Below are 27,922 nucleotides of genomic sequence, written 5' to 3' on the forward strand. Positions count from 1 at the left end.
TTTCTGTATGCAAAGCACTGTACTAAGCGCTTGGGAGACTACATACAATGCAATAGAGTTGGCAGACACCTTCCCTGGGCTCAATGAGCTTATCTTGTATGCATCCTAGCACTTACAACATTGTAAACACTCAATGCCATTATTAATAATAGCTGATGAACAACATATTGAAACAAAGAAGTGAGAAAATTCTTGATATTTTTAATAGCAGGTTAAACATGTAAATAGAACAACATTAGTAAGAAAGTCAGGCTCCACAGGTTTTGTGTTCTAAATGGGAAATGGGAATATTAGTTTTCTCCTCTAGACTGTAAGATCCCTGTGGGTGGGAAACATGTCTACCAACTCTGTATAGAGAAGCAGTGGAGTTCAGTGGAAAGAGCACGGGCTTGGGAGTCAGAAGTCGCGGGTTCGAATCCCGGCTCTGCCACTTGGCAGCTGTGTGACTGTGGGCAAGTCACTTCACTTCTCAGGGCCTCAGTTCCCTCATCTGGAAAATGGGGATGAAGACTGTGAGCCTCACGTGGGATAACCTGACTTCCCTGTATCTACCCCAGCGCTTATAACAGTGCTCTGCACATAGTAAGCGCTTAACAAATAGCAACATTATTATTACTATATTGTAGTTGCCCAAGAGCTTAGTACAGTGCCGTGCACACAGTTAATATTTAATAAATATGAATGATTGTTTGGCCAGCCCCCATCAGAACTGCCTTAAGTGTGGCTTAGGGAAAGAGCACGTGCTTGGGAGTCAGAGGACATGAGTTCTAATCCCAACTCCGCTACCTGTCTGCTTTGTGACCTCGGGCAAGCCACTTAACCTCTCTGTGCCTCAGTTAACCTCATCTATAAAATGGGGAGTAAGACTGTGAGCCCCACGTAGGACAAACTGATTACCTTGTATCTACCCCAGTGCTTAGAACAGTGCTTGGCACCTAGTAATGCTTAACAAATACCATACTTATTACTGTTATTAAATGATGGAGCAAACGAATCTTCACTCAAAGCTAGATGTTTGCTCCTCGTAAAAGTCAGAAAACTTGAGCAGTGACTCTCTTCATAATCAGCCCTGGTTATGGGTACTAAGAAGGGCCCCGCGACGGGACCCTAAATCGCACTGTTCATTCAATCGTATTTATTAACCGCTTACTCTGTGCAGAGCACTGTACTACGCGTTTGCGCAGCCGGTCTAACAGTTCCCCACATAATTTTACCCTACTCTGACTTTCGAAAATATATCCCAGTCCTAATAAATGGAATATTTCACGTTCGACTACAAGACGGCACAGGTAGAGAGTCCCCTTCAGGACTCATTGGCGTCTTTCTCGGGAGGCCTAAATCACTCGCACCTTCTTGAATTATATAGATCTTTTACACATGGGAAAGAAAGATGCTATCGCTTCTCATGGGTGAAGTACCCTATTTATAATACACAGGCCGCTTTCCTGACACTTTCATATTAGACCGGATTTGGAAGGACCCCAGTGGGATGGGGTGTCACAGTCTGGTTCCTGCAAATTGGTGTCACTATAATTAAGCAGAAGTGTTTTAAACCAACGCGCTCCCACCCTTACCAACATGGGGGTGGGGAATGAGCCTAGATCCTACCCTGAGGGAAAAATGGAAAATTAGCATCACCTGACAGAAACTCCTTTTCACAAAATGAGACTTTCTAAGGCTCCTCCTCAAACCGACTCCTTTCCGCTCGCTTAGCCCCTGGCCGTTTGGTCCCATGAGATTCCTAAGGCTCAACCAGCACTGATGGAAATGATGTTTTAAGATGGAAAACATCATAAACCCGCAGCCCCTCTATCCCCTCGCCTTCCCCAGCCCCTGCTCTTTTTAGGGCTAAATACCTCTCCCCGGACGAGGAAGGGGCCTCCCTCGGTGGGCACTGCAACGGCGGCAATGTAACAAAATTCCGCTTTTCTGGTGACAAGAGCGTGGACCATTAAAAAAAAAAATAATGATAAGGGCAATAAAGTCCTCCCCTCCAGCCCCCCAGGCTGAAAACCTTCATTTTCAAATTCTAGCTTGGACCAGGGCCCTGGATGGGGCAGGCGGCCCCACATGCGCGAGGAAAGCTTCGTAAAATGGTCAGTCTGACCGTATCCTCATTAGCTTGTATCTACCCTAACGTTTAGTACAGTGCCTGGCACCTAGTAAGCGCTTAACCACAATTATTATTTACTGAGCGATTACTGTGTACAGAGCACTGTACTCAGTAGAGTGCCTGGCACAGAGTAAATGCATAATGAATACCGCAATTATTATTTATTGAGAGCCTACTGTGTGCGGAGCACTGTACCAAGACCTTGGGAGAGTACAACATCACAACATAATGGACACATTCCCTGTCTTCAACGAGCTTACTGTCGTTCATTCAATCGTATTTATTGAGTGCTTACTAAGTACAGAGCACTGTACTAAGCGCTTGGGAGAGTACAATGCAACAATGAGCACATTCTCTGCCCACAGAGAGCGTACAGTCTCCAGTCTCCCCACCCACCCAAGAGAATGACAAGTTGAAGGGAGGCCCAAAGAATAATAATGTTGGTATTTGTTAAGCGCTTACTATGTGCCGAGCACTGTTCTAAGCACTGGGGTAGACATAGGGGAATCAGGTTGTCCCACGTGGGGCTCACAGTCTTAATCCCCATTTTACAGATGAGGGAACTGAGGCACAGAGAAGTTAAGTGACTTGCCCACAGTCACACAGCCGACAAGTGGCAGAGATGAGCCCTGACTCCAAAGCCCATGCTCTTTCCACTGAGCCACGCTGCTTCTCCTGGAACCTCCTGGACCCCCAGTTGTCAACTTGATCTGTTTTAATCAATCAATCAATCAATCAATCAATCAATCAACAAATCAATGGTATTTAGTCATTCAATATTTATTGAGTGCTTACTATGAGCAGAGCACTGTATTGAGCACTTGGAATGTCCAACTGGGTAACAGATAGAGACAATCCCTGCCCAATAATAATAATAATGCTGGTATTTGTTAAGCGCTTACTACGTGCAGAGCACCGTTCTAAGCACTGGGGGAGATACAGGGTCATCAGGATGTCCCACGTGAGGTTCACAGTCTTCATCCCCATTTTACAGATGAGGTCACTGAGGCACAGAGAAGCGAAGTGACTTGCCCACAGTCACACAGCTGACAAGCGGCGGAGCTGGGATTCGAACCCAAGCCCTCTGACGCCCCAGCCCGGGCTCTTTCCACTGAACCACGCGGCTTCTCTAATGACGGGCTCCCAGTCTAAACGGGGGGAGACAGACGGCAAAGCAAAACAGAACAGGACGACATCATCAAGTTAAATAGAATCAAGGGGATGGACACCTCATGAACAAAATAAATAGGGTAATAAATAATATATTCACATGAGCACAGTGCTGAGGGGAGGGGAAGGGGGAAGGGCAGGGGGTGGGGAGGGAGGGGAAAGGGAGCAGAGGGAAAGGAGGGCTCAGTCTGGGAAGGCGTCTGCAGAACTCAGTACTAGGCGCTCGGGAGAGCAGCATGGCCTAGGGGAGACAGCATGGACCGGGGTGTCAGAAGGTCATGGGTCTGCCCACTTGTCTGCTGTGTGACCTTGGACCGGCCACTTCACTTCCCACGTCCTACCGCTGACCCGGATCGCCCTCCCTCCTCACCCCCACCAAACGAACTCTCTTCCCCCCCTCAAAGCCCTACAGAGCGCTCACCTCCTCCAGGAAGCCTTCCCAGACTTAGCCCTCTCTTCCCCCTCCGCTCCTCCTCCCCTCCCCATCACCCCGACTCCCTCCCTCCGCTCTACCCCCTTCCCCTCCCCACAGCGCTTGTGTATATTTGTACATATTTATTGCTCTATTTATTTTATGATGCACATTTATCCATGGTTCTATTATCTGTTTTGATGGTAGTGATGCCTACTTGTTTTATCATCTGTCTCCCCCTTCTAGACTGTGAGCCCGTTGTTGGGCAGAGATTGTCTCTGTTGCCCAATTGTACTTCCCAAGCGCTTAGTGCAGTGCTCTGCACCCTGTAAACGCTCAATAAATACGATTGAATGAATGGGCCTCAGTTCCCTCATCTGTAAAACGGGGATTGAGACTGTGAGCCCCACAGGGGACAGGGACTGTGTCCAACTCGATTTGCTTGTATCCACCCCAGCGCTTAGAACAGCGTCTCACACATAGTAAGCGCTTAACAAATACCATAATCATTATTATTACCATGTGCCTGCCGGGTGACCTTGGGCAAGTCACTTCTCTGGCTCTCAGTTCCCTCATCTGTCAAATGGGGATGAAGCCTGTCTGCTTGTTTTGTTTTTTTCGTCTGTCTCCACCCTTCTGGACCATGAGCCCGTTGTTGGGGAGGGATTGTCTCTATCTGTTGCCCATTTGTACTTCCCAAGCGCTTAGTACAGTGCTCTGCACATAGTAAGAGCTCAATAAATACGACTGAATGAATGCCTGTGAGCCCCACATGAGACAAGGCCTGTGTCCAACCTGTGAGCCCATTGTTGGGCAGGGCTTGTCTCTATCTGTTGCCCATTTGTACTTCCCAAGTGCTTAGTACAGTGCTCTGCACACAGTAAGCGCTCAATAAATACAATAAAATGAAATAATGAAAGACTGTGAGCCCCACGAGAGACAAGACTTGTGTCCAACCTGTGAGCTCATTGTTGGGCAGGGACTGTGTCTACCTGTTGCCCAATTGTCCATTCCAAGCACTTAGTGCTCTGCCCATAGTAAGCACTCAATAAATACGATAGAATGAAAGAATGAATGACCGTGAGCCCCGCAAGAGGCAGGGCCTGTGTCCAACCTGTGAGCCCGTTGTTGGGCAGGGATTGTCTCTATCTGTTGCCCAATTGTACTTTCCAAGCGCTTAGTAATAATAATAATAATAATAATAATGCTGATGATGGCATTTGCTAAGTGCTTACTATGTGCAAGGCACCGTTCTATACGCTGAGGGGGGATACAAGGTGATCAGGTTGTCCATTTTCCAGATAAGGTCACTGAGGCCCAGAGAAGTGAGGTGACTGGCCCAAAGTCACACCGCTGACAAGGGGCGGGGCCGGAATTAGAACCCACGACCTTCGACTCCCAAGCCTAGGCTCTTTCCACTGAGCCATGGCGCGCTCTGCACACAGTAAGCGCTCAATAAATATGATTGAATGAATACGATTGAATTAATACGACTTAATGAATATGGTTGAATGAATGAATGTGATTGAATGAATGAATACGACTGAATGTGATTGAATGAATAGGATTGAATGAATGAATGCATGCAATTGAATGAATATAATTGCATAAATGAATATAATTAAATGAATATGACTGAATGAATGCATGCATGTGATTGAATACGATTGAATGAATGAATGCATGAGATTGAATGAATGATTCCAGGCAATTGAATGAATGAATACGATTGAATGAATGCATGCATGAGATTGAATGAATGAATACGATTGAATGAGTGAATGAATGCATGCGATGGAATGAATGATTGAATGAATATGACTGAATGAATGCATGCGATTGAATGAATGAATGACTGACTGAATGAATGCATGCGATTGAATGAATGAATACGACTGAATGACTAAATACAATTGAATGAATGATTGCATGCGATTGAATGAATGACTACGCCTGAATGAATGCATGCATGCGATTGAAGGAATGGTTGAATGACTACGACTGAATGAATGCATGCGATTGAAGGAATGACTACGACTAAATGAATAAATACGACTGAATGAATGACTACGACTGAATGAATGACTGCATGCGATTGAATGAATACGACTGAACGAATGAGTGCATGCATGAATGAATGAATCTGCCCTTCTCCCGCCCCGTGGCACGTGCTAACCCCAATCCCCTCGTAATTATCACCACGCTGTGGCGGAGTCGGTGATTAAATTCCGGCCCACAAGGAGCCGACGGCTTTCCCGCGTCTTTCTAGGGGTGCCCCACCCCGTTTGGGGGCCGGGGGAGGGAGGATGGCGGCGGATGAACGGCGGCCTACCTCGCTCCTGAGGGAAGAGGCTCCCCGCCGGCCTCCATTTCCCGCCAACGCCCAGCGCGCGGCGGCGCCAGGCCTGCCGTTACCCCGGCAACGCCGGACAACGGAAGTCGGGGCCGGAGCCCCGCTCTAAACCGCCCGGGCGGAAACGCGCACCCGGTCCTTCTCTTGGTTCCGGGGGGCGCTGCGGAAAGGCGCGGCCCGTCCCGGCGGGGAGAAAGAAGGGGACAAAAGGCAACGGGGGAAAAATGGGGAAACCGTTAAACTACGAGGGGGCCGACGGCTCCGGGGTCCGGGAGAGAGGGGGGAAGAAAAAGGGTGGGAGAGAAAGTGTTTCCGGCGGACGGATTTGGGGGTTGCACAACCCCCCTCCCGCCTGTCGCGACTGGGAGGACCGACCCGCGTATCGCGATGCCGTACGTTTCGGACCCTAGCGGATTTTTTTTTTTTTGTGATTTAAACGCCCCCGGCTGCAGCACCTCTAGTGGAAAGGGATCGATCTGGAGCGCGTGCTAGCAACACTGTGCTAAGCGCTGGGGAGAGTGCAATGCAGCCAGGGGTGATTATTGAGCTCTTTCTGGGCAGAGCACTGTGCTAAGCTCCTGGGAGAGTGCAGCACAGACAGTGGTATTGATTGAGCTCCTTCTGTGCAGAGCACTGTGCTAAGCGTTGGGGCGAGTGCAATGCAGCCAGGGGTGTTTATTGAGCTATTCCTGTGCAGAGGACTGTGCTAAGCGCTGGGGAGAGTGCAATGCAGCCAGGGGTGTTTATTGAGCTCTTTCTGGGCAGAGCACTGTACTAAGCTCTTGGGAGAGTGCAGCACAGTGGTACTGATTGAGCTCTTTCTGTGCAGAGCACTGTGCTAAGCGTTGGGGCGAGTGCAATGCAGCCAGGGGTGTTTATTGAGCTCTTTTTGGGCAGAGCACTGTGCTAAGCTCCTGGGAGAGTGCAGCACAGACAGTGGTATTGATTGAGCTCTTTCTGTGCAGAGCACTGTGCTAAGCGTTGGGGCGAGTGCAATGCAGCCAGGGGTGTTTATTGAGCTCTTCCTGTGCAGAGGACTGTGCTAAGCGCTGGGGAGAGTGCAATGCAGCCAGGGGTGTTTATTGAGCTCTTTCTGGGCAGAGCACTGTGCTAAGCTCTTGGGAGAGTGCAGCACAGTGGTACTGATTGAGCTCTTTCTGTGCAGAGCACTGTGCTAAGCGTTGGGGCGAGTGCAATGCAGCCAGGGGTGTTTATTGAGCTCTTTTTGGGCAGAGCACTGTGCTAAGCTCTTGGGAGAGTGCAGCACAGACAGTGGTACTGATTGAGTTCTTTCTGTGCAGAGCACTGTGCTAAGCGTTGGGGAGAGTGCAATGCAGCCAGGGGTGTTTATTGAGCTCTTTCTGGGCAGAGCACTGTGCTAAGATTTTGGGAGAGTGCAGTGCAGCCAGGGGTATTTGTTGAGCTCTTTCTGTGCAGAGCACTGTGCTAAGCTCTTGGGAGAGTGCAATGCAGCTAGTGGTATTTGTTGAGCTCTTTCTGTGCGGAACACTGTGCTTATTAAGCTCTTTCTGTGCGGAGCACTGTGCTTTTTAAGCTCTTTCTGTGCAGAGCACTGTGCTAAGCTCTGGGGAGAGTGCAATGCCGCTAGTGGTATTTGTTGAGTTCTTTCTGTGCGGACCACTTTGCTTATTAAGCTCTTTCTGTGCAGAGCACTGTGCTAAGCTCTTGGGAGAGTGCAATGCCGCTAGTGGTATTTGTTGAGTTCTTTCTGTGCGGACCACTTTGCTTATTAAGCTCTTTCTGTGCAGAGCACTGTGCTAAGCTCTTGGGAGAGTGCAATGCAGCTAGTGGTATTTGAGTTCTTTCTGTGCAGAGCACTGTGCTAAGTGCGTGGGAGAGTGCAGCACAGACAGTTGTATTGATTGAGCACTGTGCTAAGCTCTTGGGAGAGTGCAGCACAGACAGTGGTATCGATTGAGCTCTTTCTGTGCAGAGCACTGTGCTAAGCTTTTGGGAGAGTGTAATACAGACAGGGGTGTTTATCCAGTTCTTTCTGTGCAGAACACTGTGCTAAACTCTTGGGAGATTGCACTACAGCCAGGTGTATTTGCTGAGCTCTTTCTGTGCAGAGCACTGTGCTAAGCTCTTGGGAGAGTGCAGCACAGACAGTCGTATTGATTGAGCTCTTTCTGTGCAGAGCATTGTGCTGAGCTCTTGGGAGAATGCACTGCATCCAGTGGTATTTATTGAGTTCTTTCTGTGCAGAGCACTGTGCAAAGATCTTGGGAGAGTGCAGTGTAGCTAGTGGTATTTGTTGAGCTCTTTCTGTGCAGAACACTGTGCTAAGCTCTTGGGAGAGTGCAGCACAGACAGTCGTATTGATTGAGCTCTTTCTGTGCAGAGCACTGTGCTAAGCTCTTGGGAGAGTGCACTACAGTTAGTGGTTATTGAGCTCTTTCTGTGCAGAGCACTGTGCTAAGCTCTTGGGAGAGTGCAATGTAAACGCCCAATGGTATGAGCACTGCTATCCCCTCAGCCCTTAGAACAGTGCTTTGCACTTAGTAAGCACTTAACACATACCACCATTAATTAATTCACTAATTATGTATAAAGCACTGTTCTAAGTTCAGGGGGGAGATACAAGCTAGTCAGGTTAGACCCAATCCATGTTCCACATGGAGCTCACAGTCTTCATCCCCATTTTACAGATGAGGGAACTGAGGCACAGCGAAGTGAAATGACTGGCCCAAGGTCACACAGCAGACAAGGGCGGAGCTGGGATTAGAATCCAGGTCCTTCTGATGCCCAGATCCATACGCTGTCCACTAGACCACGCTGCTGCTGCTGCTGCTTCAATAGTATTTATTGAGCACTTACTATGTGCAGAGCACTGTACTGAGCGCTTGTGTGCTCCATATGGGACCTGATTATTTTGGTTGACGTGTTCTCTGCCCACATTGGGTTTATACGCTGCAGGGGAAAACACGTTAATGTAAGGAATCCTAGTTTATAGTTCTGTCTGTGGGACCAGGTCTACTAATTTGGCAATTATAATAATAATGATAATAACATTTTTAAAAGTGCTTGCTATAGGCCAAGAAGTGTGCTATGCACTGGGGTAGATGCAAAATAATCACCGGACACCGTCCCTGTCCCGTGTGGAATTCACAGCCTAAAGAAGGGAGGGCAGATACTTAATCTGCATTTTACTAATTAGGAAACTGGGGGAAAAATCAAGTTAATTGATTTGCCCAAGATCACACAGTATCAGTTATCAAATGCATTCCCGTGTGCTGAACACTGTACTAAGCAGTTGGGAGAGCACAATACCAAAGAGGGGGCAGACCCGTTCCCTTCCCACGTTAAAATTCTACAGGGGAAGATGATACTAAAATCAACCCCCCTCAGCACTTATTCAGTAGTATTTATTGAGCGCTTACTCTGTGCAGAGCACTGTACTAAGCGCTTGGAATGTACAAATCGGTAACAGATAGAGACAGTCCCTGCCCTCTGACGGGCTTACGGTCTAATCGGGGGAGACGGACAGACAAGAACAATGGCAATAAATAGAATCAAGAGCAATTTTATAGTCTCGATTTATTTTAGTTTCCTCTTCCCCTGTAGAACTTAAGCTCCTTGTGGGCTGTGAAATAAGTGCTTAGATGATGATGATGATGATGATGATGATGATGGTATTTAAGCGCTTACTATGTGCCAAGCACTGTTCTAAGCACTGGGAGGGTACGGATCCTATTGCAAAGGTGACAAAGAAGTAGGGTGTTACAGCTTAAATGTTAAATATTGCCTGGTGGTTATTTCTCTCACTAGGGCCAGGGAATGTATCTATTTATTGTTATAATATACTCTCCCAAGCGCTTAGTACAGTGTTCGCCACATTGTAAGGGCTCAATAAATACGACTGACTATCTCTGATGGATCCGGGGCACTGGATAGCTTTTCTCCTACAAGCACGTTGTTTTTCAAGGTGGAAGCAGGCTTGCTTTCTTTGAATTTTCCCCACGCTCTTCAGAAGTTCACAGGGTCGTTAATGAGGATTTTTAATTGTTATGAGAATTGTCCATTTAAATTCTTCCAGATCAATTTTCTAGTAATTTTGTCAAACACTATAGAGGGAGAAAGGGTCATATATAATAAAGTGGAGCAGCTGAGGTGGGAAGTACTTTGGAAAGAGGAACTGAACGTATGAAAAGTTATTTATATTCATGTCTTCCTCCCCCCCAGACTGTAAACTTGTTGTGGGCAGAGAATGTGCCTCTTTAGTGTTGCATTGTACTCTCCCCAGTGCTTAATACAGTGCTCTGCAAACAGTTAGGGCTCAATAAATACAATTTAATGAATGAATAAATAGAGCAAAAGCCACAGCTCTTCCCTGTAGACCATTAAGCTCACTGTAGGCAGGGAACTTAGGTACAAACTCTGTCGTATTATACTCTGCCAAGAGCTCAGCACAGGGCTCTGCACACTGTAAGCGTTCAATAAATTGTCATTGATTAAGACCATGCCAGGAAAAAAGAATAGTTAACATGCAAGTATACAGTAATATCGTTTGGTGGCTCTTTTTGTGGCGCTCGGGGAATTTTGTTCCAACTCACATTTGTTTTCTGGGTTTCCGCTCAGCTCTTAACAAACCTTTCGCAAGTCATGTTGATGTCCTCAAATATCAGTGAATGACATTTCACTTTCAGAAATGGGCGAAATGTGGAACAGCTAAAAGAATACAGTAGAGGTGGTTAAAGTTGGAAAAGAGGAACTTTAGTATCGGAAAGTAATTGAAGATTAAAAAAAAAAAATGAAAGTGTGGTTGAATATATGGCATTGAAAAGACTAATACCGAATTGGAATCACCACATCTGCTCCTCCACCTGCTTTATTAAATTTAATTTCGCTAGATTCATTTGGACTTTCTCACTGGTTAAACGATATTTTGAAGCACCATAAATCTGCTTCTGTATTGGTGCTCTATCCAGTCGCTGGCAGAAACTGGTGATAATAGTGCTGGAAAATGTATTAATGTTTGCAGTCGGGAGTATCCATTTCAGACTGAAATGGCCTTACAGTTCTTGATCATTTTGCTTGACCCAGGGAGCATCTTGCTTTCATCCACTGCCACCTGGGATCTATATTCCTAAATATATCCACTTTACCTCCATTATAGCTCTTCCTCCAATTTATACTTCCCTATTAAGCTTTGGATAAAGAAGCTTTTGACACATCAGCACCTTGTAAACACATCCTGCCTCATAATAAGGACTTCTATTTTGGCTCTCTATTTTCTTGAGAGGAAAAGTCAGTTGTTTTTTTTAAAACAATAAAGGAAATTTTATATAAGGTTATTAGTATGTTTATAGATTATTTGATAAATAGATGAACAAGAATACAAAAGAAACAGGTCCACATCTCCCAGTGGTTATATATTTCCAAAGAGCGGGTTTCATTTAATTCCTTGCATTGATTAAGAAGTATCTCATTTTCTTTTTTTATTCTATTTTCCAACTCAACCTCATTTGTTCTTCCTCAAACTCAAGTTGATGTCTTGAGAGTGGGCGTTCCCTGAGGGCAGAGTGTCTTATTAATAGGGTGTCTTATTAATAGTAATAATCATAATTGTGGTATTTGTTAAGTACATACTGTATGCCGAACAATGTCCTGAATCCTGGGGTAGGTACAAGATAATCGGGTGCGGTAAAGAGAAGTTAAAGTGACTTGCCCAAGGTCACACAGCAGATATGAGGCAGAGTCAGGATTAGAACCCACATCCTCCAATTCCCAGCCCCGTGCTCATTTCACTAGGCCGTGCTGCTTATCGGTTTCTATAGTACCTTTCCAAGTGCTTAGTACAGCAGTTCATATTTTTAGTAAGTGCTCAGTAAATACTAATTGATTCCTGACAAACCCTTCTGTACCATTTGGGTCTGTGCCATCTCGGCTCTGCCACTTGTGAGCTGTGTGACTGTGGGCAAGTCACTTCTCTGTGCCTCAGTTACCTCATCTGTAAAATGGGGATTAAGATTGTGAGCCTCACTTGGGACAGCCTGATGACCCTGTATCTCCCCCAGCGCTTAGAACAGTGCTCTACACATAGTAAGTGTTTAACAAATACCAACGTTACTATTATTATTATTATTTAGGGCATGGTGAAGCCATCTTTGAACAAAGCTTTTGTCATCGAGAGCGTAGTAAACAGACTCAGTCCTTCTTATAGCCATTTCTACTTCTGAGCTCCATCTATTCCTGGAAGCAAATTTCATGGCCTGTCCATCTCATTTTTGAGGGGTCTGGAGGGTGGTCTAGCGAGCATCATGCCTGTCACCTGGACCCTTCTTAATATGTAATCTTACATAATATATATTATAATATCCCCTCTAGACTGGGAGCTCGTGGTGGGTGAAGATTGTGTCTCATTATATTATACCCTCCCAAGCGCTTAGTATAGTGCTGTGCACTCAGTAAGTGCTCAATAAATACAACTGAATGTATGTATTCTTGAAATGCGACTTCACAGCCTCTGCTCCATTACTCTCTGGGTTATTTCCGTCCTCTCTCTTCCACGCGTGTCGTCAACCCACGTTCCAATCCATTTATTAATTGATGGCAAAACAGTGGCTTAGGATACTCATCCCTAATACTGAGGAGCATTGTCACTTAGTGGAAAGAGCACAGGTATTAGGGGACCTGGGTTCTAATCCCAACGCCACCATATACTTGCCGTGTGGCCTCGGTCAAGCCACTTAACTTCTCTGTGCCTCAGTTGCCCTTTCTGTCAAATGGGGATTCAAGACCTGCTCTCCTTCCTTTTAGAGCTGTGACCCCCATTTGGGACGGGGACAGTGTCTGATCTGATTTTGTTTCTAACCCAGCTCTTGGTGTAGTAAATGCTCAACAATTATTATTGTTGTTGTTGTTATTACCGAAAGACCATGACTGTTCTTTCGAAGAGGATTTGCGTCTCAGCAACCCAGTCTTAATTTACACTGACCTTTTTTCCTTTGAGCATTTCATCAGCATTCAATAAAATGTTGATGACTGCTCTTTAGAAGACAGCTGTGCAACATAAAGTATTATAAATATTCAGCTTTCGTAGCCTTGCCACCAACAGCTGGGCGTAAGGTTCAGTACAACAGATTTCTGCACCGAAAGAGCTTGGCAGGTTCTTGAGTCAGTTTGGGGCAGAAAGCGAGAAATAGTTTCTTAGGGTTTGGGGACTAGTAAAGATCTAAAGCATCTGTTCCCTGGTTAAGTCAGAGTTTGGTAGCATTGAATCATGTTAAGAGCTAAAATGATGGGCAAAACTACTTTTTTCACCTTGACTCTACCTATATTGAGATGTCTAATACATTACTTCTTCAAATGACAAAGTACTTTTAACTTCAAAAAAAGGTATGTAATTTATTCTACACTTGGGGAACAATTATATATATTTTTTTCTAGGAAAGAAATAAATATCTGGTAAATAGGTACTGTGTAGCAAGGCTTTAGTGTCGTTGGAATAGTTGTGTGGAATTCCAGAGATCTGAAATGGAGAGGTGCTTTCACGCTTAGAGAAATGTTCCTGTTTTTGAAACCGTGCCATCTTCCATAACGAGGTTAACAAAATGGTTTTTGGGGGATTTGTTTTCCTGGTACGGAAGGTTGTAATTTAGTAAAATAAATTTAATCAGGAGTAGCAGAAGTAGCTTTACAGTCTTTGCTAATGAATGTTGCCAGTAAAACCTTAAGGCATGTAAAATGTGTCTCAGATCTCTTAAAATATTTTCTTTTCAGTGTTAAAAGGTCACTCAAACTGGATGACATCGTACAGGATAAGGTAGGTAGAGTTTCTGATTATGCGGTAAGAGATTAAGAGGCTAGTGCCGAGTGTTTGACCGTAAAATACTGTGATCTCTAAAACCCTGGCGAAATATAAATTCTTAACTGACAACATTTGAGATGAAATTGCCTTTGTTTCCTCGGTGAGATTGTTTAATCTCTGTTTTGCGGGGTTTCGGTACGGAAAATAAGACGCATGTTTTGAATGGTCACCTTCACTGTTCATTCAAGAAGCAAATGAGCTGTAAAGCCTGACAAAATAATTCATTAGAAATTAGCTCACTAATTGTAAAAGCATTTGTTCTGCCACCTCACTATACAGGTGACAATATGGAAGTATGATAATGCTGTAATCTGCATATTATAAACTGCAAAATGGAAATGAAAACACTAACGGCATTTTTATGTCAAGGATTTAATTACCTCCTTCAGCTAATCTGACATGATTAAACAATAAAATAGTAATGCCGCAATCAATTTCACCACAGTTATCACAATAAAAATAAAATTGAACCGTTGCTATTACTTTTTTGTAAATGCAGTCAAGGTGCATTCCCAGTGGCAGCATGTCATAGCATATGCCAATTTATTGCTCTTTCACACCAACAAGGTTGATGCTGCAAATTCTAATACTCGTGGGTAAGAGCGCTGGGGTTAAACTTCTGGGAAAGAGTAGCATAGTGGGGAAAAAAACGGGCTGGTCAGAATGTCCTCTAGAACAATGCCACTTTTGAAGAGGGTGCTTCTCATAATTTCTCTTGGAGTTTTGCTGGCTTTTAGCAAAATAGAACTGTCATTTTTATAAATCTGCTCAACCCTTTTTCACTTAAAGATGGTACAGTACTGTAGAGTCACTAAAACAACTCTTAGCAGTCCAATTAGCAGTTTAATGTACCATTATCCAACTTGTTTGGCTCAGAATGTAGCTGTGATTGCAATCCCGTATTTGTTTTTGAGGTCAGGAATTCTTGACAAAGGCTAGTCCAGCCTGAAATTAAATGCAGGTTCTTTTTTCTGTCCTAAAACTGTTCTCTGGAAGAACGGAACAAGTATTAGAATGGAAAAGAACCAAATTTTGGAGCTCAGTCTCTTTGCGGCATAACTATCATAATGAGAAATTGGCCATTTTTCCTCAGAATTGGGGGAGTCAAAATATTTAGTGGCACCATCCATATTTCAGTAAAACAGAAATAACTTGAAGACTCCCTTTGATTATTTGGGATAACGAAAATATCTTCCAACTCTATAGATTGCTGGGAAAACATCTTTGCCAGTGTATTCCAATCGTTGGAGAGACTCAACAGCTGAATTTAACTGTTTTCAAGACGTGTTGTGCTGTTCATTTCTGATCTTTTCCCTGAAAAGTGCCACTGGGCACATGGAGGGCAATTGGCAGAAGTATGAAGGGGAAATAGATCTTTGTTGACAGAGGTCGTTCTGTGCATTTATTTTTTTTAATGGTATTTATTAAGCACTTATTCTGTGCCAGGAGTTTCTGGCAGAGGGAAGACTTGCGTCCTTTTGGTCCTGGTGGCTGAGCTACCTGAAGTTGGACCAAACCTCTTGACTTCAGAGGGACTCTGTTTTCAGAAACAAAGTCCAAAGGAAAAAGTGACCCAGGTCTCACATCCACCGGGCTTATCTGACAAAGCTGATCTTACCCCGTCCATATTTTTACCAAGAAAACTCTAGGGATCCACTCCCAGAATGATCGCAGATGGAGATGGGGCGTTCCGGGAGAGACGTGTCCATGGAGTCGCTATGGGTTGGAGATGACTCGCAGCGGAAGACAAGACAAGAGGCTTAGGGCATCTTGTTAAGTATAGGAGCTCTTACTAATAATAAATGTGATATTTAAGTTCTTCCTGTGTGCCAGGCACTGTGCTAAGCGCTGGGGTGGATACAAGCACCTCAGATCGGACACAGTCCCTGTCCCATAAGGGAGCTCACAGTCTCAATCCCCATATTACAGATGAGGTAACTGAGGCACAGAGGAGTGAAGCGATTTGACTAAGGCCACCTGGCAGACAGGTGGTAGAGCTGGGATTAGAGCCCATGACCTTCTGACTCCCAGGCCCGTGCTCTATCCACTGTGCCATGCCGCTTCCCTATTACTGCGTGCAGAGCCACTATACTATACAATAAACATTCAAAGTACTTGGTTATGCCCATCCTCTGTTCTTTTGTACTGATATACAGAGAAGCAACATGGCCTTTGTGGCTACAGCGCAGGCCTGAGAGTCAGAAGGACCTGGGTTCTAATCCCACCTCGGCCAATAGTAAGCGCTCAATAAATATGACTGAATGAACGAGTTCTTATTGTTACAAGAAGGAAAGGCAAATTTCTAATTTCTTCACACGTATCCACATGTTCAAAGTTGAACACTGACATTTTTCCCTACCTTTTTGGAATCTTTTGACTTTTTTAAAAAAGAGTATGTGATTTTTATCTCTCGAGAGGGACAGAGGCAAACAGTGATTTTCTGTGAGCTGGAAAGAAATATGTAGTGTATAGTGTGGTGTTTAGACATTTTTGCAATTGGATAAAATAATTTTTGGGGAGAAAATAGATTGACCCAAATGTACACCGAGGTAGTGACTTTCATTTCTTGGACACCTACAGTGAAATGGTTCTGGGCAATAAATTCCTGCAAGAGTAGAGCAGGGATTGGATGAATGTCATAGATTATGACCGAATACATATAAACGGGTGAAAACTCAAGATGGAGAGGTAGTAACACCCTGATAAGGTGACTTAACCCCCTTTCTCCCAACCCGAATACCCTGCCATGGAGTCATAATCAGATATTGCAGGTTGAGTTTTCAGGTGTAGGGCAAAGGTGTGAAAACTCTTATGTGCATCGAAGAAAGAGTGCTAAAGGTACAAGGTTTGGGAGCAGATAACATTACATCCTTAGAGCCAAGTTCTGCTGCTTTTTTATTTTAAAGGCTGAGCTCTAAGCAGCATTCGACCTCAGTATATCGGTGTTAGAACCAGTAATAGTGTTTGTCGAGCCACCCACTGGGTGCAGCGCACTGTTCTAAACACTCAGTACTTGAAACTTGAAGACTTATTGACTAGGGGGCAGTTACGTTCTCCGCCATGAGAATTTTAGTGAATAATGTAGAGAATTGAGCTTTTAACTTAAATGTCAAAATTAAAAGCTTAGCGTGACCATTTCACCATGTTGGCCCACCTCTTAATTTCCATTTTTCTCTTAGCCTGTTTTTCCACTGAATATGCCTTTGGCTTGAAGTCGGACTTGTAGTACTCTCATATTCAGTAATTTTGGCGGGTCCCTTTTTAGGAATGAGAGGAAGTGATTGAGATGACAGTTGGTATACATTCAGGTCATGGGCTTAATCTGTGTTGGATGATTTTTCATAAAGTCCCTCAAAGAAACAAGCAAGTGGAGACTTCAATTTGAAGAGACTTCATGGGGTCACTTAATTCAGGTCCCTGCCTTAAGGCAGGGTGACATTTAAACAAATCAAGATAGGTTTTAAAAAAAATCCTATTGATTGATGGATAGCAGTGGATTTTATCCCATTCTTAAGAGTCTCCAGGGGGAGTGGAATGAGGGTGTTTCAACTCTGGACTGTCCTGTCGAGAAGTTGTTTTTTTTTCCTTCTAGTTCTTTCCCCCGAGGAGGTGGACAATAGTGGGTCAGGAGCCTCTTTTTAGTAGCTTTGTCTCGACGTAGCTATTGTGGGCAGGGACTGTGTCTGCTAATTCTGCTGTATCGTACCCTCCCAAGCGCTTAGTTCTGTGCTCTGTACACAGTAAACGCTCAATAAATACGATTGATTCATCTGCTCAGATGTAGTTACGAGGTTACATAATAATAGTAATGGTATTTGCTAAGCACTTACTATGTGACAAGCACCCTTCTAAGCACTGGGATAGATACAGGTAATCAAGTTGTCCCACATGGGGCTCCCAGTCTTCATCCCCATTTTACAGATGAGGGAACTGAGGCACAGGGAAGTTAAGTGACTTGCCAAAGTCACACAGCTGAAGAATGGCGGAACTGGGATTAGAACCCACAACCTCTGACTGCCAAGCCCAGGCTCATTCCACTAAGCCACGCTGCTTCTTGGGCTTCCCTTTCGCCAGGCTGCCTAGTCATAATCCTTTAACAGTTGATCATCGGGTCTCATTTCCAGCCCCTGTTCTTCTAGTTGGTCATTTCAGAAAACATCATTTTGCCAGATTTACTTTTGCTTATAAAGGACCCACTCAATCAATCCATCGATTGATTAGAACCCAGAAGGACCTGGGTTCTAATCCCGGCTCTGCCACTTGTCAGCTGTGTGACTTTGGACAAGTCACTGAACTTCCCTGCGCCTCAGTTCCCTCATCTGTAAAATGGGTAGTAAGACTGGGAGCCCCACATGGGACAACCTGATTACCTTGTAGCCCCCCCAGTGCTTAAAACAATGCTTGGCACATAGTAAGTGCTTAACAAATATCATTATTATTATTATTATTATTGTCTGCTTTGTGACCTTTGGCAAATCCCTCGCCTTCTCTGTGCCTCAGTTCCCTCAGCTGCCAAATGGGTATTCAATATCTATTCTTCCCTCCTACTTAGACTTTGAACCTGAGGGACCTGATTATCTTGAATCTACCTTGGGGCTTAGCACAGTGCTTGGCACATAGTGCTTAACAAATACCACAGTCATAGATATTATAATTGGCATTGTCTTTGTTGTTTCCAGACTCCAGGAAGAAACTTTGCCAGTTTCCCTTATTTACCACAAACACATTTTTTTTTCTATTGATGTTTAGCTACTCGATGTGACGCCTTCCAGCCCCAGAAGGAAATTCACAGAAATGTTTTCACCAACAACAGGAACCCGTCAAATCAGTCCATTTTCATCATCTCCAAATTGTAAAATTCAGAAGATCAAGAATGACCAGCCAAAAGGTTAGTCGAACATTCCCGTTCACTTACTGATTCCTGGCTAAATCCAGGCTTTGATATAGTGTCACGGGGGTCTCACCGGACCGATTTGTCGGTTCTTTAGGAATTTCGATATTTCTAGGAAAGCTGCAACTTTTGGGCAGTTCCCATGATGTAAAATTTACATTTTCATGACGTTGATTCTCAAACATATTAGCAGTCTGTTACCACAGTCTATTGTAGGAAATGGAAATTGTGACTTTGACTTCAGCTACTAACCATCAATTACACCTATCATGGGAACTACCATTAAGAAGCTATCAATCCTATATGCAAATTTTAGAATTAAAGCATGGAACTTCTAGATGGATATTATTTTTTTCCCCCCAAGGCCACCTTACATATAATGTGCCCATAGGTAGTATATCTTCTTGGAGTTATCTACATTTGCTGTATTTGCTTTCTCTTATCAGCCTCTAAAGAGGGTTCAAGTGGATTAATCTGATATTTTATTAAAATCAAAGCACAGTTCACCAGAAAACTCCTCATTTTCAAACACTTTGGGCTTGATTTTGACTAGATGGAGTTTTTGCCCCTCCTTTTCTAGCTAAATAACTAGAACCAAGCAATTTCTAGACTTCCCATATTGTTGCGGTATTAACATTTTGAGGGATGGTGAATGAATACCATGATTGATCGGTTTTATTAGGTCAAATTTTAAACAGTGTCAAATCTAATAAGATATATTTAGGTTTGCTGTGATCAGACTCATATTTTTTGACTTTAATTTGGCTCCAATTGTGATGTTTTGACAACCTAGGGTTATTTCAGTAGATAAATAGAAATAGTTCTATGGGCTTCTGTAAATAGTTAAATAACTATGGCACAAATAGGCATTTACATTTATGCCTGGTTTTTAAAAAGTGGATTTTTTTGGATATAAGGTTATTTTTGAATTCTGACAAAAATCTCCAAGCGGCAACTTTTACGTAATGTTTTGTAGATCTGCCCTGCTTCTTGTGCACAGTGTAAAACCTTTTCATAAAATAAAGAATTAAGTCAGGGAGCCCTGAAGATCTATATACTGAGATGTGACTAGGTTTAAGGTGAATGTGGACTGTATTTCCATATTGGAATTAAATACGGACTTAAGGGAACATTCTTTTTACCCATAAAACGCCTGATCACGTGCCCACAGCTGACATTTAGATGGGTAATTATTCCAGAATGTAGCAAGAGCCTCTTTCCCCTTCTTATCCATTCAGTGACAAAATGGTGGTGATGGTTCGGCTCAGACTCTTGCTTTTATACCTTCTGCATCTTTCATTGTATTAATAATAGTAATAATAATAATAATGGTATTTGTTAAGCACTCACTGTGTGCCAGGCACTGTACTAAGTGCTGGAGTATCAAAGAGTAATAATTTGGCATTTTGCTCAAAAAGATAAAAGGACGGCCTGATAAGTCTCCCTGTCTGTACACCGGACACAAAACATATCTTTTAGACTGTGAGCCCAATGTTGGGTAGGGATTGTCTCCATCTGTTGCCGAATTGTAGTTTCCAAGCACTTAGTACAGTGCTCCGCACACAGTAAACGTTCATTAAATACGATTGAATGAATGAATGAATTAAAGTCCAAGAGCAGTTTGCAAATTTCTGTGGTACGAAAGGTCCAAAAAGTCCATCGGTCTTTAGAAAATTCATTGGATTAAACAGTTTGCGGTTCATTTAGGAAGGAGTACAGATTTGTAACTCCAGTGACCGTGCCCATTAAGTTAGCATACTTGATTCTTCATCTGTAAACCCAACTGATTTATCGGAAGCACATCCCACTGAGTTAAGAGTTGCAACATGTATTTAAGCAGCTCGAACCACCGATCGGTTTGGCCATTTCAAAAAAGAATGGTTTAGTTAGTAACTGAAAACTTTTACATCCTATCCTCCCTGTCTTCGGCCCTCCTTTATCGCCTAGCACTCTTTGCGAGATAGATTTTTAGGAAGATATTCTGCGTACGTTTTAGATCCCATCGGGAGTTTTGTTCTCTATCCGCCTTGGCCCTAGTCTAGCCGTGTCCTACCCCCTTCCGCTCAGCATCGGTGAACTGGGATGCAAAGTCGAAGGTTGGCCCTGGACTGAGGCTCTGTCACCAGCAAGCTCATTTTTAATTCAGAAGGGGGGAAAAAAAATAGTTTTACACTACTAAAAAATCAAATTCCGTGCTTAATTAGTCGGGGACCACTGAAATGTTAAGCGCTCTGGTAAGCCAGTTATGTGACAAGACAATGAATACCTCATAGGCGTCATAAAGAGGGTACGGAGGGGAGGGCTGAGCTGCAGGAGGCTGTAAATGTCATTGAAAAACAGAAAATATCTCCATTGGTATTCTCTAATAAAATTATCTAGCTGAACAAATAGGGGGACGTGTTCCTCAATTCATTGATCTCAGTTAGGTAGGAACTTCAAAGCCCACGTAGGCCTTTTTTAAATGGAAAAAGAATCAATCACTAAAAGTTACTTATTACCCCTGTCTATTTCTTAAAAATGAAACTACAGTTCTATAAATGGAGAGTCTTTTACTGCCTGTCTGAAGTTATCAAAGCAAACCCAGAGGGATAGACATCGCAGTCAGGAGAGTAGGGATGAAGGGGAGAGATGTAAGCCATCTTCTTCCCTGGACCCTTGCTCCTTATGCAACATCCCCCCGTCCTCCAAGGTCTCCCCCAGTTCCCACATTTCCCTTCATTCTTTATAGCCTTCGTGCAGTTTGGCTTCTGGCTCCGCATTAGACCCGTCCCCGAGGAAGCTCGATCCGTTGGATCGTTCCACGCGTGGCCCGAGAATCAGGAGAACCAGATGTTTTATCCTAGCTCTGCCCCCGACCTGAATCACTGTCCTGGGCCAAACCATTATAGCATCTCTGAGCCTCACTGTCCTCATCTCTGAAATGGGAATGATAATGCCTGCTTCTCCTCATCCTTCAGAGAATGCTGTAGTAATAATAATCATTGGGACTCTGATGACATGCCAAGTGCTGGGCTAGATCCAAGATATTCAGATTGGACCCAGTAGCCATCCCACACAGGGATTACAGACAAGGAGGTAGGGGGAGTAGATGACCTCTCCCCATTTTACAGCTGGGGCAGATGTGACCCAGAGAAGTTAAATGACTTGTCCAGCGTCACCCAGCAGGCTAGAGCTGGGACTAGAACCCAGTTTTCTCCTCTTTTCCCAAGGCCTTGCTGCCTCTGACCCTGGCATGATTAAATGCGAGCGGAACTATGATTCCTGATGTGAAAGCGCTGTAGGGGAAAAGCAGTCCTGCCAGGACCATTCCCACCTTTTGTTTTGAGGGTCCCTGGGCTGGAAGGAACCGTAGCCGCTGCAAGAGTGCTCTCCGTGCCCCACTGCCCAACGTGGGGATCCAAGACCCACCGGACACCCTCTGGGACTCCAGGTCCTAACCACTCGATGAACAACTCGCAGGCTCAGTCCTACCCCCGCCTCACCCCCGCAATCCTAGAAATGGTTGGGTCGAGTGGGCCATGGCAGGATATGGGCCCTCCTGCCTAAGAATAATAACAATAATAATAATTATAAGGATGGTATGTGTTAAGCGCTTACTATGTGCCCGGCACTGTTCTAAGCGCTGGGGGAGATGCAAGGTTATCAGGTTGTCCCAGATGGGGCTCACAGCCTTAATCCCCATTTTGCAGATGAGGTAACTGAGGCCCAGAGCAGTGAAGTGAGTTACCCAAAGTCACGCAGCTGACAGGTGGCGGAGCCGGGATTAGAACCCTTATCCTCTGACTCCCAAGCTTGTATTCTTTCCGCTAAGCCACACTGCTTGGCGCTCACGAAGTGCCAGGCACTCGTCTAAGTGCTGGGGCAGATACAAGCTAATCAAATTGGACACTGCCTGTGTCACACATGAGACTCACAGTCTTAACCCCCATTTTACAGATGAGGTTAACTGAGGCCCAGAGAAGTGAAGCGACTTGCCCAAGATCACCCAGAGGGGATGGGGCGGAGCCGGGATTAGAACCCAGGGCTCCCGACGCCCATCTTTGTTGTCTTTCCACTTGGCCACGCAGCTCCACGAACAGGGGTAAACTGGAGTGAGCTTATTATCCCAGTGTGGCCGAGTTTGCCCTGGCTGCCAGTTGGCTACCGTGGGCATGTCGGTGGCATTGGGCCACTGCCTGTTGGTCCTCTGTTGCCACCTCTCTGGTGCCTCAGAGAAGCAGCGTGGCTTAACGGACAGAGCATGGGCCTGGGATCCATTTATTGCCATTGTTCTTGTCTGTCCATCTCCCCCGATTAGACTGTAAGCCCGTCAAACGGCAGGGACTGTCTCTATCTGTTGCCGACTTGTTCATCCCAAGCGCTTAGTCCAGTGCTCTGCACATAGTAAGAGCTCAATAAATACTATTGAATGAATGAATGAATGATCCAGAAGGACCTGGTTTCTAATCCCAGCTCTGCCAAATGTCCCCGCCAAGTCACTTCACTGAATATACCGGAAGCCCTGTTTTGGCTACGCAGAATATATGTACCCCGCAGATCAAGAAAATCCTTAGAAATAATGGAGGGAAGGGAATAAGGGGAGAGGAGATGTCAGGAATGAGCTCTAGTGTATTTTTCATTTCCTAAAATCAATCAATCGTTGAGAGTTTACTATGCGCAGAGCTCTGTACTATGTGCTTGGGAAAGAGTGCAGTGCAACGGAATTGGGAGACGGGTTTCCTGCCCACAACGTTCACAGTCTAGAAGAAAGCCCAATCTTCATCTTAAGGTTGGCTCTGAAACAGGAAACAAGAAGTTACATTGAAGGCTATAGGAGAACTTACCTCACCATGTGACGATTCCCAATTCACCCACGTTGTCGAAGAATTTATGATGTGTGTGTTCTGGGGTACGCGGGTAAACTTCAGTTTAAGATACCGAAGTCTTCTCCGTCCGTCTGATGGCGAGGTCCGAGTCGTCTAAGAGTATACCACTTCCCACAAGAAGTAAGTGTTGCCAAACAGGGGAGCAGACATCATTTTGGCTCTTCCATTCGATGCAAAACATGCCGAGCTTCCAGTGGAAACATCCTATGAAAGACCCTTGTTTTCAGCATAGAATAACTCCTAGCCATCTGGAACAAATGACAAAGATAATGTTTGTTCCTTGACGCTAGCCCTGGCAGTTAGGAAAGAATTCCCTCTTTCCAATGCACTTTCTTACAAGATTCCTTTCTTAGCCCAACTCTCTATTCTTTTTGTTTTTTCGCTACCGATTCACTGAACTGAAGACAAAATGGAATCGACTGACCTTCACCCCAGGGTTTCCAGTAGAGAGCAATCTCCTGCTGAAGAGAATGACAAGTAAGTTTATTCGGTGTTTGGGTGTAAAACCGGCCGAGTTACACCCCCAAAAAATGTGTTGATGTGAAAATAATAAAACTTCATGTAAAGCTTTTTCATTATGAGGTTAATTGAATTCTAAGGAATGCAATATATTCTTAGTCATATAATTACTTTCTAGTCACTATAATAACTAATAATAATAATAATGTTGGTATTTGTTAAGCGCTTACTATGTGCAAAGCACTGTTCTAAGCGCTGGGGGGGATACAAGGTGATCAGGATGTCCTTCATGGGGCTCACGGTCTTCATCCCCATTTTACAGATAAGGTAACTGAGGCACAGAGAAATTAAGTGACTTGCCCAAAGTCACACAGCTGACAAGTGGTGAAAGCGGGATTAGAACCCATGACCGCTGACTCCCAAGCCCAGGCTCTTTCCACTGAGCCACGCTGCTTCTCAGTAACTACATATTAACTTCTTAATAACTACATTTATTAAGTGCTTTCTAAGTGCTAAAAACTGGAGGTAGATAGAAGGTTAGCAGATGGGACATTTTGTTTTCCACCCAAGGCTCACAAACTATCGTAATGCCATTTACGATATGAGAAGACTGCTGCCTGGAGAGGTTAAGTAACTTATCCACGGTCACAGAGCAATTCAGTCGCGAAACCGGGACTAGAACCAGGGTTTTCAGACTCCGAGGACTATACTCTTCACTCGATCGGTTAAGTAACTTATCCACGGTCACAGAGCAATTCAGTCGCAAAACCGGGACTAGAACCAGGGTTTTCAGACTCCGAGGACTATACTCTTCATTCGGGTCGTATTTATTGAGCACTTACTGTGTGCAGAGCACTGTACTAAGCACTTGGAAAGTCCAATTCAGCAATAAAGGCAATCCCTACCCATACCAGGCTTACAGTCTTGCCACTGGTCTTCACTGCCTCCCCAGTCAATGAAAGTAACCATAATAATAATAATGATGATGATGATATCTGTTTAGCGCTCACTATGTGCCAAGCACTGTTCTAAGCACTGAGCACTGTTCTAACCATGTGTTCATTTAAACTCAGTTCCTGGTATAATGATTGCTACAATAGTTTTTAAGATTTAGTAAAAGGCAAAATAGACTGGCAAGGATGCATCAGTTTTTCCAAGTATTCTGTCTGTGACAAATTACTTCCATTTTGCTGGAAATAGGTATTTTCATAAGTCCTTACTGAAATTCCGACGTTGGGGGTTTGTTGTGGGCTCTGAAGGAGATCAGACCGAGCCAAGCGTTCCCTCCCAACGTAGACTACACAGACGAGGGCCCTTCAGAGCCATTCTGGGGAATTCTTATTCTTTTTAAAGGTACTTTTTTAAAGCGCTTACTATGTGCCAGACACTGTCGTAACCACTGAGGTAGATACAAGCTAATCAGGTTGGCGACGATCCACGTCCCACATGAGACTCCCAGTCCTGATCCCCATTTTACAGATGAGGGGATTGAGAGAAGGGCAAGGTCACAAAGCAAGACAAGTGGCGGAGCTGAGATTAGAACTCAGGTCCTTTGGACTCCTAGGCCTATGCTGTATCCCCTGGGCCACGCCACTTGTTCTTCTGGATCCCCACTAGTGACGCCAGCAGCGTGGTTTAGTGGAAAGAGTACGGGCTTGGGAGTCGGAGGTCATGGGTTCTAATCCAGACTCCGCCACTTGTCAGCTGTGTGACTTTGGGCAAGTCACTTAACCTCTCTGTGCCGCAGTTACCTCATCTTTAAAATGGGGATTAAGACTGTGAGCCCCATCTGGGACAACCTGATGACCTTGTATCTACCCCAGCGCTTAGAATAGTGCTTGGCACATAGTAAGCGCTTAACAAATACATTATCATTATTTATTGAGTCCCTTTAGACTGTGAGCCCGTTATTGGGCAGGGATTGTCTCTGTTGCCGAATTGTGTATTCCAAGCACTTAGTACAGCGCTCTGCACGTAGTAAGCACTCAATAAATATGATTGAATGAATGAATACTGTGTTCAGAGCACCATACTAAATTCTTCAGAGTACAATAAAATTAATATACATGATCCCTTGCCCGTCTCCCAGCCGGGCTCGAGCCCAGAGTTGATTCTGGAAGCTTTTGGGGGAAACACTCTGGATTTAAGTGGAATCCATGGCCGCACAGGAGAATCGGGAGTTCCTCAGATTGACAGTGTCCGTGGCAGCTACAAGATGGGAATGAGATTATGAGTAGCATAACCCCAAGTTAAGGATGATGATGGTGGTGATTTCTGGAAAGTGCAATCTGTACCATAGAATTCCCTGGCAGCATTGATAGGGCTAGAGTTGTCTCACTTTTTTGACTTCTTCCAGAGCCTTACGATTTTATTTGGTGATCCAGAGTGAATCCAGACTGAATATTCCCCAGGATACAGCTTCAGTTTTTAACACTAAGGCACATTTGAAGTGGAGAACTTCAGATTATTATGGCGAGAGGGGCTCCCCTCAGCCTTTTGAGCCAGAAATTCTTTTCTCCAGTGGTCCACCACCTCAGGAGGGAACGCCATTCCGAAAATTGAAGAATTCTTCCCCTTCTTCCCTCTCTCTCTGTGTCAGAAATCTAATACAGCACCCTGGGTTGAAAGCAAAATAGAAGAAATTTCTGAAGCCAGTCAGTTAGTGACATGCCAATACCGCACATTTATAAACAAACACCTCCACACTAATATTTTATGGGAACTTCTATACACTTTATGTGCTAGAGGGAAAATATATTGTACCATACACTGCCATTGGCATGCCCTGCTCTGGGTAGCCTCCCGTGGAGGCTGTGGAAATGTGATAATGGCGACTTTTTTCCAAAAGGCTCATTTTAAATACTGGTCGTTGACAGTGTAATCGGTCCTTTTGCAGGCTGAAAAATGGATGTTTCCCCAGTGCCCATATTAGATTTCTATGCCGGCAGGAACCGAAGAACCAAAGAAAACCTAGTCTACAGTGCTGTGGAGGCTTCACGTCTCCTCACTGTTTCTTTAGATCTACAGTAAGGGTCGAGAGTCGTGTGGAAAATAATCAGAACGCCTCTGTTTTGGATTATTATCAAGAGCTTGGGTTCATAGTTTGTGCCTAGAGGGAATCTTGCTTTGGTTGGGCCCAGTAGAAAGAGCATTGCTTTGAGATTCAGGAACGTTGGGGATTTAGTCCCAGGTCTGCCCGGAGCAGCTAAGGTGGATGAAGACCGCACTCATTCCACTCCGCTCCCTAGAAAGAGATTGTCGGGTAGGGATGAGCAAGTCGTCAGTCATCATCAGTGGTATTTATCGAGTGCTTACTTTGTGTAGAGCACTGTGCTCTATAAGCACTTTGGAGAATATAGTACAGTGGAGTTGGCAGAGCCGTTCCCATAGTGAGCTTACAGTCTAGAAAGTGCACAGACCTGGGAGTCAGGGGACCTCGCTTTTAAACCCAGCTCCACCTCCTACCTGTCGCGTGACCTCGGCCAAGTCGCTTAACGTCTCTCTGCCTCAGTTTCCTCATCTGTAATATGAGGATTCGATACCTGTTCTTCCTCCTACTTAAATTGTGAGGCCCACTTGGGACAGGGACTGTGTCTGGCTTGATTATCCTGTGTCTACCCCAGCACTCAGTACCATGTTTGGCAAATAGTAAGCAATTAACAAATATTGTCATTGGTCTTCAATCCTGGAGTCTTACGCCCATGGCAGCCAAAGGAAAGCTGCATGGCGTAGTGGAGTCAGAAGGCCATGGGTTCTAATCCCTGCTCTGCCACTCGTGTGCTGTGTGGCCTTGGGCAAGTCACTTCACCTCTCTGGACCTTCATCTGT

General features: G+C 44.6%; 2 protein-coding genes across 8 annotated transcripts in view; one reads left to right on the forward strand and one right to left on the reverse strand.

Annotated features, from left to right (window-relative positions):
- The window catches only part of EFCAB7 (EF-hand calcium binding domain 7), a 40,827-nt gene extending 34,726 nt beyond the window's left edge, over positions 1-6,101 (reverse strand). Inside the window, exon 1 of the mRNA XM_007659691.3 lies at positions 6,028-6,101. Coding sequence (XP_007657881.2) covers positions 6,028-6,065 — 38 coding nt within the window. The 5' untranslated portion in view covers positions 6,066-6,101. The remainder of the gene's footprint in view (positions 1-6,027) is intronic.
- A 287-nt stretch (positions 6,102-6,388) lies between these two features.
- LOC100682067 (integrin subunit beta 3 binding protein) overlaps positions 6,389-27,922 on the forward strand; it is a 39,075-nt gene continuing 17,541 nt past the window's right edge. For 6 of the 7 annotated variants that reach the window (XR_005661025.1, XR_005661024.1, XR_005661023.1 and 3 more), the window contains exons 1-4: positions 6,389-6,440; positions 13,792-13,834; positions 18,629-18,767; positions 24,040-24,112. Coding sequence is in view for 4 of the 7 variants with exons in the window: in XM_039914606.1 (XP_039770540.1) it covers positions 6,436-6,440; positions 13,792-13,834; positions 18,629-18,767; positions 24,040-24,112 (260 nt within the window). In the remaining 3 variants the exon portion in view is untranslated. Of the gene's footprint in view, positions 6,441-12,898; positions 13,408-13,791; positions 13,835-18,628; positions 18,768-24,039; positions 24,113-27,922 lie in introns of those variants that run through there. The other variant, XM_039914607.1, reaches the window with a different exon arrangement.

The sequence above is a fragment of the Ornithorhynchus anatinus genome, chromosome 18, assembly GCF_004115215.2.
Source record: "Ornithorhynchus anatinus isolate Pmale09 chromosome 18, mOrnAna1.pri.v4, whole genome shotgun sequence".
Classification (NCBI taxonomy): domain Eukaryota; kingdom Metazoa; phylum Chordata; class Mammalia; order Monotremata; family Ornithorhynchidae; genus Ornithorhynchus; species Ornithorhynchus anatinus.